General features: G+C 46.7%; 1 protein-coding gene across 1 annotated transcript in view; it reads left to right on the top strand.

The window, feature by feature from the left end:
- Positions 1–2,201: 2,201 nt before the first annotated feature.
- The window catches only part of celsr1a (cadherin EGF LAG seven-pass G-type receptor 1a), a 126,995-nt gene continuing 116,582 nt past the window's right edge, over positions 2,202–12,614 (top strand). The window contains 1 exon segment of the mRNA XM_031797701.1: positions 2,202–5,963. Within this exon segment, the coding sequence (XP_031653561.1) occupies positions 2,417–5,963 (3,547 nt within the window). The 5' untranslated portion in view covers positions 2,202–2,416.

Genomic DNA, 12,614 nt, shown 5'->3' on the forward strand with positions numbered 1-12,614 from the left:
CATATGCCATGGTCGTCACCAGATCTCAACCCAATTGAACACTTATGGGAGATTCTGGAGTGGTGCTTGAGACAGTGTTTTCCACCACCATCTACAAAACACCAATTTATGGAATTTCTTATGGAAGAATGGTATCGCATTCCTCCAATAGAGTTCCAGACTCTTAGAATCTATGCCAAGGTGCATTGAAGCAATTCTGGCTCGTGGTGGCCCAACCCCCTTTTAAGACACTTTATGTTGGTGTTTTCTTTACTTTGGTCGTTACCTGTACCTGTTCAATGGCTTTGCAGGTTATGCATTATTTAGTTCCATGCATACCTTGGTGATGTGATATCCATGGGATTAAAACCTACAATTTGCCAAAAGTTGTGATTGAATCAGTAGCAACCTGTTATTCAGGGCCTGTTTTGAAACCCACATTTTTAGCTAAAAAGAAACCGTTAACTCGAAACTGCTAAATCTTGACTTCAAGACAACTGGGAGTTCTGGAAAAAAGCTCAGACTGGAAATACGCTTTGAATGGTCATCCAACTCGGAATTGAAAGTCAGGAACTTGGGCCTCTTTCTAGAGCTACGACCTGAAGATCAATGACGTCATCATGATTCGACCTTGTTTTTTTCCAGAGTTCCCAGTTGTCTTGAAAGCACCATAAATCCAGAGAATGCCAGACTTTGATGACAAGATTTGCCCACGAAGGACAACTGTGCCACCGTCCTGTTCAAGTGAGCACAGCACAAGGTAAGTCCAAAGATATCTTGTATGCTGCTGAATAAATTATGTAATATGCCAGGGAGCTGTATACTGTAGCTAAGAAAGTAATACTAAGTGTATGATGTGTAGTAAGCTGTTAGTAGGCCATGTGCCTCACCCTAATAATTTGGTCTATTTACCCCTCTTAATTTCACCTACTGTTGAGACTTTGGTGCATATAACCCATTTAAGAGGAATGTAATCATTGAATTTTGTAAGAGCTTTCATTGTCTGCATATATATCCCCTTTATTTATCCTATGGTTCTGACTTGGTGAACAGGAAGAACACTGTAAGAACGGCCCATGTTCTGAATTCTGTCGCTGTGCATTTGAAAAGTGCTAAACAAATAGTTATATTGGCTACGTCCAACCTAGCCCGCTCATTAATGTCTTAATCGAAATGACGGATTGCCTCTTATCTGCTTGTCGCCATAGTTTGTAAATTTCAATTGGTATTAGAAACCACATTTGTTTAAGCAAGTCAGCCACATTTTTTTTAAAGGCAGTAAATGAGGCTGAGTGAACTGTGTCGCTGCCAGACAAGGCTCCGTTGATAGACAGGTGTAGCAGTGGTAAGGTGTTGGGACAGCTTTATGTGTAGGCCGTCATTGTAAATAAGAATTTGTTCTTAACTGACTTGCCTAGTTAAATAAAGGTTCAAATAAAACATGTAGGCCCTAAAAGTTTCTGGGTGCAGTTTGTCACCCTTATAGTGCAGTTCATTGTATTGTTTAGTGGTGTGTTGTGTATTGGTTTATCTGGCATGCATCCCACTTAGTTTTTTGCCCCACCAAGATTTACATGCTAAAATCGCCACTGGAATGAATTAAAGCAGCATACATTACAAATAGGTGCAACGGATACTTTTTCGTTAAACAAGGCTACATTGACATGGATACCAACATAAATGGTAGGAATGGAGGAAGCTATGGATTATAATCTAATTTCAATGGATGATCTGGAGAGTTATGCATATTCTGAAAATAGATCATTCATAAACTGACCATAAATGTGTATAATCCAACTCCATAATACAAATCCAAGCACATGGGCCAAATCTAAATCACTCAATTATTTTCAACTATTTATTCAGAATTGATATGCAAATGTTGAGCTCTAGACTACTAACCATGACAATAGCGATTCATTGTCCAAATAGTTTACTAATAACCTTTCCCAATAGATGGTTGTGTGCTAATTAATGTACCATTTTCCCCAGGTGACAAACACAATACACAACTTTAATCTCTAAACATCGGGCAAAGTTTGAATGACACCAAACTAGTTTCATAACAAAGTTCTAGTGGTCCTCAAACACACAACGCGCGTGGTAACAAGCTCTCTGTATTGTCATGGCAACAGCTCAGGACACTTCCGAATGTCCATGAGAAAGATCCCCTGCGAAAGTGTCCCGGTGAGCCGAACACAGCAGGTCTATGTTAATCAGCTCTCAGAGGAGGGGGAGCGGTGGAGCCATTTTGTCGTCATTTAAAACTTTGCTCGTAGATTCATGTGACTGCGCTCCGTGGATACTATGGATAATAAGTGTCGTTTCCACTTTAAAACTTCACCATGAAGGATAAAAGAAAAAGGGAGAGGGATAGTTAATGCTTTGGTGGAGATGTTTCGATTAAATTGAATGAGATTTGTTGGAGTTTAAAACCATGGAATTACCGATGTATTGGACCTGGGTTTGTGTTCTATTCAATGTGCCCTTGCTGGGATGTTTCGAGCTACACCTTTCGGAGACGTTACAAACTGGGACCGTTTTGGCAAATGTGTCCCTGGGGCCCGGTTGGACTTACAACATCGACAGGACCTTAACTCCTAAATACATTCAGAACTTTTTACAAGTGGAATGGCAAGAAGGAGCTCTCCGTGTGTACCGAAAAGTGGATTGTGTGCGTTTATTGAGGAACCCGGTGCCTGTCTATATCAGGATAGGGTCGTTGACGTCTGAAAATTTTGTTTTGACACATTTCAATACATTTGTACACGGACAAGACTGTTTTATCAAATACAAGAGAAAGAGCACAATAGGTAAACTCGACATTCACATCAGTTACCTTTCCAAACTGGAAGCAACTTCCTGCTTATCCGCAGGTAATTTGCTTGTGAATGTAACAAAACTTTTGCCTGCCTTTACGCGAAATAACACATTTTCTGCCTCCTCATGTACTACTGGGAAAGACTTGAGAGTAGTTTTTAAACATGGTAATCTATTGCTGGACGAAGACTACTGTTTTGGACACGGAGAGGTGCATTTGCATTGTACACTGCGTGCTCTGAGTGACCGGAGCGTCCGCGTCTCCGTGCGCGTGAGTTTGCGGTTGGTGACGGTGGTTGAGGGAGAGACCCATGGGCAGTTATCATCATCACACACCATCCAGATTGTGCCTGGCAAATGGAACCACCGAAAACGGAGAAATGTGAACACACCTCCCCAGTTTCAGCTCCCCAACTACCAGGTGTCTGTTCCCGAGAATGAACCATCAGGGACCCGCGTCATCACACTGAAGGCCACTGATCCGGATGATGGAGAGGCGGGTAGAATAGAGTATGGAATGGAGGCCCTCTTTGACAGCAGATCCAACGACTTTTTTGTAATAAACCCTCAGACAGGTGCTATTACAACAGTGCAGCCTTTAGACAGAGAGGTCAAAGACACACACGTCTTCAAAGTAATGGTAACAGACAACGGCTCCCCGCGGCGCTCAGCCACGTCTTACCTCACCGTGACGGTCAGCGACACCAACGACCACGGGCCGGTGTTCGAGCAGACTGAATACCGGGTAACCATACGGGAGAATGTAGAGGTGGGCTTTGAGGTCATGACCATAAGAGCCACCGACGGAGACGCACCCTCCAACGCCAACATGGTCTATAAAATCATCAACGGCGACGGAGTGAACGCGGGTTTTGAGATCGACCCGCGCCACGGGCTAGTGAGGATCAGAGAGCGGCCCGACAGAGAGACCATGTCTCAGTACCAGCTGATCGTGGAAGCCAACGACCAGGGGAAAGACCCTGAACCCCGGAGCGCCACGGCCACCGTCAACATCTCTGTAGAGGACGAGAACGACAACTACCCCCAGTTCAGTGAGAAACGTTACGTGGTCCAAATCCCTGAGAACGTGGCCGTCAACTCTAAAGTCACCCAAGTTCAGGCCACGGACAAAGATGAGGGGAACAACGCTAAGGTCCACTACAGCATCATCAGTGGCAACGTGAAGGGACAGTTCTACATCCACTCTCCCACTGGGGTCATCGATGTCATTAATCCCCTGGATTACGAGATGATTAGGGAGTATAATTTACGGATTAAAGCTCAGGATGGTGGCAGGCCTCCGTTGATCAACGGGACTGGGATGGTGGTGGTCCAGGTGGTTGACGTAAATGATAACGCTCCTATGTTCGTCAGCACGCCGTTTCAATCCACTGTGCTGGAGAATGTGGCCATTGGCTACTCAGTAATCCACATCCAGGCTATAGATGCTGATTCTGGGGATAACGCCCGTCTGGAGTACCATCTCACCGACACCTCCCCTGGTTTCCCCTTCACCATCAACAATAGCACTGGGTGGATCACTGTCGCCACGGAGCTCGACAGGGAAACCACCGAGTTCTATACCTTCGGCATGGAAGCAAGGGATTGTGGGATGCCTGCGATGTCATCCTCAGCCAGCGTGAGCATCACGGTCCTAGATGTGAACGACAACATCCCGACCTTCACAGAGAAGGTGTATTCTCTGAAGATTAATGAGGATGCTGTGGTGGGGACCAGTGTGTTGACAGTGACAGCCGTTGACAGGGATGTAAATAGTGTGGTAACCTATCAGATCTCTAGCGGAAACACCAGGAATCGTTTTGCCATCACCAGTCAGAGTGGAGGCGGGCTCATCACCTTGGCGTTACCCTTAGACTACAAACAGGAGCGCCAGTACGTCCTGACGGTAACTGCTTCGGACGGCACACGTTATGACATGGCACAGGTGTTCATCAACGTCACGGACGCCAACACGCACCGTCCCGTGTTCCAGAGCGCCAACTACCAGGTGATGATTAGCGAGGACCGGCCCGTGGGGTCCATTGTGGTCATCATCAGCGCCACCGACGAAGACACGGGTGAAAACGCTCGCATCACGTACATCATGGAGGACAACGTCCCCCAGTTTAAGATCGACCCCGACACGGGCGCCATCACCACCCAGATGGAGATAGACTACGAGGACCAGGCGTCGTACACGCTAGCCATCGTCGCCAGGGACAATGGCATTCCGCAGAAGTCCGATACGACCTATGTGGAGATAATAATCCTGGATGCCAACGACAACACACCTCAGTTCCTACGGGACATGTATCAGGGGACTGTATTTGAGGACGCACCCGTCTACACCAGCGTGCTCCAGATATCTGCCTCCGACAGGGACTCCGGGTCCAATGGAAGGCTGAGCTACACCTTCCAGGGTGGAGATGACGGGGAGGGGGACTTCTTCATCGAGCCCTACTCTGGCATCATCAGAACAGCCAGGAAGTTAGACAGAGAGAACGTGCCTGTGTATACCCTGAAGGCCTTCGCTGTGGATAAGGGGATTCCTCCTCTCAAAGCAGCGGTGGACATCCAGGTGTCTGTGCTGGATATCAACGACAATGCGCCCGTGTTCGAGAAGGACGAACTGTTTATCTACGTGGAGGAGAACAGTCCCGTCGGTTCCGTCGTGGCTCGGATCAGCGCCACCGACCCAGATGAGGGAACCAACGCTCAGATCATGTACCAGATCGTCGAGGGGAACATCCCAGAGGTCTTCAAGCTGGACATCTTCAAAGGCGACCTCACCGCCCTCACGGACCTCGACTACGAGTCCAGAACCGAGTACGTTATTGTGGTCCAGGCCACGTCCGCTCCGCTCGTCAGCCGGGCCACAGTCCACATCCGTTTAGTCGACATCAATGACAACGACCCGGTTCTGCAGAACTTTGAGATTATCTTCAACAACTATGTGACCAACAAGTCCAATAGTTTCCCCTCAGGGATAATCGGGAAGGTACCTGCCCATGACCCAGACGTGTCGGATAAACTCCACTACAGTTTTGAGTCGGGGAATGAGCTGAACCTGCTAGTGCTGAATGCAGTCACGGGGGAACTGAAGCTCAGCAGAGACCTGGATAACAACAGACCTCTAGAGGCCCCCATGACTGTCTCTGTCTCAGGTAAGAGCACCTCAAATGTATACATGCAAATGGGTGATCCGCTTATTACCATGTCTTATTATTATAATTAACTATAATTAACTGTTTTATTACCTAAAGAAAACGCCTTGTTCATAAATCATATTCTTCTGGACTTGTTTTTAGAGGTGTAAAAAAGGCCTATTTTCCTGCTGGCAGAGTTGAATGAGTAAGCAAAATAATTTATTCAAGATGGCTATCTCAGTGGTGATTTGCGTGGTCTGGTATGACCCGAGAGAGTTGAATGAAATGAAGTGAAGAAGCATTTGAAAGTAAGCTATTTTGGGGTTTCCGCTCTTTCCGGTCACCTGAAATAGTTTGCTGCTTGCAGAGTGGAATAAGTATAAGAAATATATGTGAGAGAGAAAATAGATATTATATCTATCGTCTGGAACTATGTGTAGTTGACTGCGTGTTCTATGGAAGCAACGCAGAGCTTAGGCCCTAGCCGAAGTGCTGTATATGTTTAGTGAGTGGTAGTTGGAAGGTGTAAGTGTCTGGTTCTACCGTTTTATACTGTTTGTTTGATACTGTATTGTGGTGGTTGCCTGGGTTCATAAAAGGTGCTATTATACCAGGTGCTCTTATTTTTGAACCAATGTTGTTGTTTTTTTCACTGCAGAAATGCGGTTAGCACATGTCAACATTATAGCACGCCAGACACCTTCTTCAAGAAACTCACCTCAGAAGTGAACAGCTTGTGTTGGCCCCTTTTTTCACTTAGGTTAGCAGGAATGGCTAAGTGTGATGATCAAAACTGGGGCAAAATCTGTCTCACGCACTGAAATAGTTCTCCGTGCTTTACATGGCCTTAGTCAGCAGGTCGTGCTGGGTGATTTTGCTGCAATTTTGCTGCAAGTCCTTTTTTTGGCTGATTGTGTTGTACAGCCCATACAGTTTAGTGTAATAAAAGTAAGATGTGTTATCTGCATTTGTCGGTAAGTCACGCAGAAAGAATTTGGGTGAAAGATGTCCTCTTATACAGCAGTATACTTTGTTCTGTTAAATGACACATTACACTAATCCAAACACCCATAGCTCACACCCTCACAGAGACACACGGTGGTAGAGGCTATTTCAACTGTAATATAGAGCATTGATGTTATACAGGCCTTCGTATTGACTTGTTTGAGGCAGTAAGTGGGAGAGAGGCATCCTATCCCCATGAGAGAATTGTCATATTGACAGCTGTTTGTCTCTCTGTGAAGAGGCTTTTCTTTCAAATCAAGTTCCCCGATATGGCAAACTGCCCAGCACCTTAAGTCTCGCTCTCACTCTCTCAATCCATCTCTTTCTATTTACCAAGAATGAAACCCCCCTATGCCTTTCCTTCTCAACCTCTCTCATAATTAGTTATCTCGGTGACTTGTCTTTTTCGGTGGAACAAAAGACTGTCTGTCCAGAGGCTCGTGGTCCCTAGTGGACCTTCTTTCGCATTCGCCGATAACAATTGGGACTCTTGAGATCTCCTTGACAATGCTGACCCCCGGCTGTCCCTCGAGGGGCACCCCTGCCCCCTCCATCACACCATCAGAATAATGCATCTTACACAAACATTCCGACCCCCGACCTCCCTCCTCACTACTCTAGACACACCGTGATGTCAAATGTTAGGTAATCATTAACACTGGTGCTCTGACCTCTCAACCCCAGGCCCAGGGGAGTCTAGGGACAACAGGAGACCAGACTGAGACAGACACCAACAGCCTGCTCCTGGCTTCCTTCATTAATGAAACACTAGCCCTTCTCTCTCTTTCTCTGTGAGATAATGACATGGCTCAAATTCATTCAGAGCTTTTTTTGGAAAATTAAGGCCCAATATTAGGAAACAAATGTTTGTTCCTAAAAACAATGATATTATTAGTTAAATCTGATCTCCTGGGCACAGAGATGGGCATAGTAGTGGTGGCTACTGATGTGTGAAATTGAACATTGTTTGAATTAGATATCTATCTAAGATGTCTCTTTCTGTCAATTCACCCATTCAAACTAAGCTCTCAAAATCTGTTTAAATTGACCAGATTGTATTTCTCAAAAACAGGGCAAGAACAGAACAGGTGTTTTATTCTACCAACAGAAAGGGATTGAAATGGTTTATCTAACCCTCCTGAAAGGCCAGAGGTACTCCCTGCCTGTCAGATATCCCCCAGATAACGCAGGTTAACATTCTAGTCACAACACCACTCTGTCTCTCCCCTTAGAACAACACAGATGAGGCATGGTAGGGGCTGAGTGTTTCCACTGTAATACAATATCTCTTATCTGGCTAGCTCAACATTCAGCAAGCTTTTCCCTCTGAATTTAGCTCTCTCGTTTTATTCACCATAGTCTTAATAAAAGAAGAACCATTGACTTGACTATCTAATGTTGACTGTCTAATGACTATCTCCTCAGGCTTCGGGTCCTGATACCTAAAGTCTTTCTAAGGCCCAGTATACAGAGTTATGTCTGTGTTATATAAGCTGTCTGTTTGTGTGGCCCTCTGGGCATAATAGAGACGAGGGATTGGATGGTGTTACTCTTCTGTAGGCCAACTTTGTGAGATGTACCGTAATAATGATTTGGAGTGATTGATGCTAAATCATCATTTCCACTTGGCCTCTCTCTCTCTCTCTCTCTCTCTCTCTCTCTCTCTCTCTCTCTCTTTCTTCTTTTGGAGGTAAGGAGGGAGGGGCGAAGGGAGGGAGAGCTTGCAGTGTGCCGCTACATGCACCCACTCCTTCGTTCTCCCTGGGGGCCTTTTAGCTAGCGCCGCCTAGGTTTGGCCCTCGACCCCACTCTGTAGGAGCTACGTAGTTTTCTCTCCCCATCTCTCGTTATCTCTACAGTCTCATTTTCTCTTCCTCTTGCTCTCTCTCTTTTTATCTCACTTTCTCTGAGGTTTATCTCCATAGCACCCAGAAGAGGTTTACCGTTTCATGTAAGTCCCATAGTCAGATTTCTGGAGGAACCTAAGAGGTTTAATTTGATTTACATGAGGTTACTACTGCAGCAGCATGAATAAGATAATCATTTGAGATGTTTTAGTATATTAGGTGCTGAATACGTCTTACAAGAGGTTTGCTAAATGAAAGGACTAAAGTAAGGAGATGTGTGTGTGGGAAAGAGGAGAGTGTGCCCCCTGTCCAGCTGTGCCAGTGTGTATCCCAGCCCTACCTGTCACAATACTACCACTGCTGCCACTGACTGCACTCAACCAGCTGCAACAGAGAGAGGGGGTTATTGGTGTGGCGGAGCTCCTTCCTTTGTCTACACACAACCTCTGACCCCTAACTCTGATGGATGTCCTAACAATGTCCGGAGAGGCTCGTAGAGATGAATCACTACCTATACAGGTGCTGCCTAGAGCAACATTGGCCTGGTCCCAGATCTGTTTGTGCTGTACTGCCAACTCCTTGTGACCATAAGTGTTGGCTATACAGCACACACCGATCTTGGACCAGGCTTTAGTTTAGAATGAAGATAGACACATGACAGATTGGATCTGTCTGTTCGGAGATTGATGGTTTTGTTGACATTTCGTGTGATGTAAGTCATCCTCTATTCATAGACCAGATTGTGTTTACATGTTTATGTGCGTGATGTGGTGGTATATTAGTCTTGGCACTGAAAGTAACTGATATTAGCAAAGCAACTCCCTGGTCATTCCTAAGACATTACAATCTTCTCTCTCCCCTCTTGTCCTCCCTTCCTTCTATAACTCTCTATAATCTCTCTCTTCTCTCTTTCTCTCTCTCTTTCTCTCTCTCTCAGTGCATGCTGGGAGTTTGAGTGTTTGATGTAGAGGGCTCTGCCCTATCTTCTTTTCTTGATTCTGTTCTTGGTCTTTCTTTCAATTTTATTTTCTATGGTGGAGGGTTAATGCACTATTTGTTTTAGTGGAATCCACAGGTTTTTTCAAAGTTAGGGTGGAAGAGGAGTTGGGGTTTGGAAGGTGTGGTGTGCGCGATGGCTTCTCAGCCTAGCGCGGAGGAGATGCTGTCGATACGGCATGGATTCAGGTGTGTTCCTGAGAATGGAGTTAAAGAGGGTTCTGCTCGCAGTCGGAAAACAGGTAGGAGCTGAATTTATACATTCCGCTTCCAGAATGAACAAAGCTGTGGTTGTGTTCATGAAAAGAGCAAATTTGGTTGGTAGGCTAATTGCTAGTGCAATATTTGTAAGGGGTGTGTTGGTGCCAATTCTGCCTCTTCCATTTCGACAAAGGTGGTAGTTCAAATCAAATCAAATTTATTTATATAGCCCTTCGTACATCAGCTGATATCTCAAAGTGCTGTACAGAAACCCAGCCTAAAACCCCAAAAAGCAAGCAATGCAGGTGTAGAAGCACGGTGGCTAGGAAAAACTCCCTAGAAAGGCCAAAACCTAGGAAGAAACCTAGAGAGGAACCAGGCTATGTGGGGTGGCCAGTCCTCTTCTGGCTGTGCCGGGTGGAGATTATAACAGAACATGGCCAAGATTTTCAAATGTTCATAAATGACCAGCATGTTCGAATAATAAGAAGGCAGAACAGTTGAAACTGGAGCAGCAGCACGGCCAGGTGGACTGGGGACAGCAAGGAGTCATCATGTCAGGTAATCCTGGGGCATGGTCCTAGGGCTCAGGTCCTCCGAGAGAGAGAAAGAAAGAGAATTAGAGAACGCACACTTAGATTCACACAGAACACCGAATAGGACAGGAGAAGTACTCCAGATATAACAAACTGACCCTAGCCCCCCGACACATAAACTACTGCAGCATAAATACTGGAGGCTGAGACAGGAGGGGTCAGGAGACACTGACCAATGTTGCAAAATAGTTGCAAATTTGCCTCTGTTTATTACGGATGATCAAATCAGGAAAGAGCAGAGTCGTTTTGGTAAGTCTGCTAGCGGTTGTCGTGTCCTGAGGAAAGAGCTGAGTCGTTTTGGTAAGTTTGCTAGCGGGTTTCATGTCCTCAGGAAAGAGCTGAGTCGTTTTGGTAAGTCTGCTAGCTGTTTACGTGTCCTCAGGAAAGAGCGGAGTCATTTTGGTAAGTCTGCTAGCGGTTTTCGTGTCAGCAGGCTTTCAGGCAGATGCCGTTAAGCACGTTGTTTCATTCCGGAGGCAAGTGTTTATGTTTCTGAACAACAATGAGCAACAACTAAATGTGCATTTTAAAGTGAGGCACGGGGAGGGGCTCTATGCAGAGTTTGCCAGCACAGATAGTCTATGGTGTTTTGAGTGTGGGGTTTTGGGGCATGAGAGCTTTGCCTGCCCACATAAAGCCCGTAGACAAGGTGAGGGTACAAGCGCCAGTGGGGGATATCGAGATCAACACGCAGGGGGCAATGAGATGCAGACAGCAGAGGCTGGGTCTAGTCATGCCAGGGATGGTGGTGTAGTTGAGGCTGGGTCTAGTCATGCAGGGGATGGTGGTGTAGATGAGGCTGGGTCTAGTCATGCCAGGGATGGTGGTGTAGTTGAGGCTGGGTCTAGTCATGCTATGGATGGTGGTGTAGATGAGGCTGGGTCTAGTCATGCCAGGGATGGTGGTGTAGTTGAGGCTGGGTCTAGTCATGCTATGGATGGGTCTGGGTCTAGTCATGCCAGGGATGGTGGTGTAGCTGAGGCTGGGTCTAGTCATGCTATCGATGGTGGTGTAGCTGAGGCTAGGTCTAGTCATGCTATGAATGGTGGTGTAGATGAGGCTGGGTCTAATCATGCTATGGATGGTGGTGTAGATGAGGCTGGGTCTAGTCATGCTATGGATGGGGCTGGGTCTAGTCATGCAATGGATGGTGGTGTAGATGAGGCTGGGTCTAGTCAGGCTAGAGATGGTGGTGTAGCTGAGGCTGGGTCTAGTCAGGCTAGAGATGGTGGTGTAACTGAGGCTGGGTCTAGTCAGGCTAGAGATGGTGGGGTAGCTGAGGCTGGGTCTAGTCATGCTATGGATGGTGGTGTAGATGAGGCTGGGTCTAGTCAGGCTAGAGGTGGTGGGGTAGCTGAGGCTGGGTCTAGTCAGGTTATGGATGGTGGTGTAGATGAGGCTGGGTCTAGTCATGCTATGGATGGTGGTGTAGATGCGGCTGGGTCTAGTCATGCTATGGATGGTGGTGTAGATGAGGCTGGGTCTAGTCAGGCTAGAGATGGTGGGTGTAGCTGAGGCTGGGTCTAGTCAGGCTAGAGATGGTGGGGTAGCTGAGGCTGGGTCTAGTCAGGCTAGAGATGTTGGTGTAGCTGAAGCTGGGTCTATTCAGGCTAGAGATGGTGGTGTAGATGAGGCTGGGTCTAGTCAGGCTAGAGATGGTGGTGTAGCTGAGGCTGGGTCTAGTCAGGCTAGAGATGGTGGTGTAGCTGAGGCTGGGTCTAGTCAGGCTAGAGATGGTGGTGTAGCTGAGGCTGGGTCTAGTCAGGCTAGAGATGGTGGCTTAGCTGAGGCTGGGTCTAGTCATGCTATGGATGGTGGTGTAGATGAGGCTGGGTCTAGTCAGGCTAGAGGTGGTGGGGTAGCTGAGGCTGGGTCTAGTCAGGTTATGGATGGTGGTGTAGATGAGGCTGGGTCTAGTCATGCTATGGATGGTGGTGTAGATGCGGCTGGGTCTAGTCATGCTATGGATGGTGGTGTAGATGAGGCTGGGTCTAGTCAGGCTAGAGATGGTGGGTGTAGCTGAG

This window comes from Oncorhynchus kisutch, linkage group LG19, assembly GCF_002021735.2.
Source record: "Oncorhynchus kisutch isolate 150728-3 linkage group LG19, Okis_V2, whole genome shotgun sequence".
In the NCBI taxonomy this organism is placed as follows: Eukaryota; Metazoa; Chordata; class Actinopteri; order Salmoniformes; family Salmonidae; genus Oncorhynchus; species Oncorhynchus kisutch.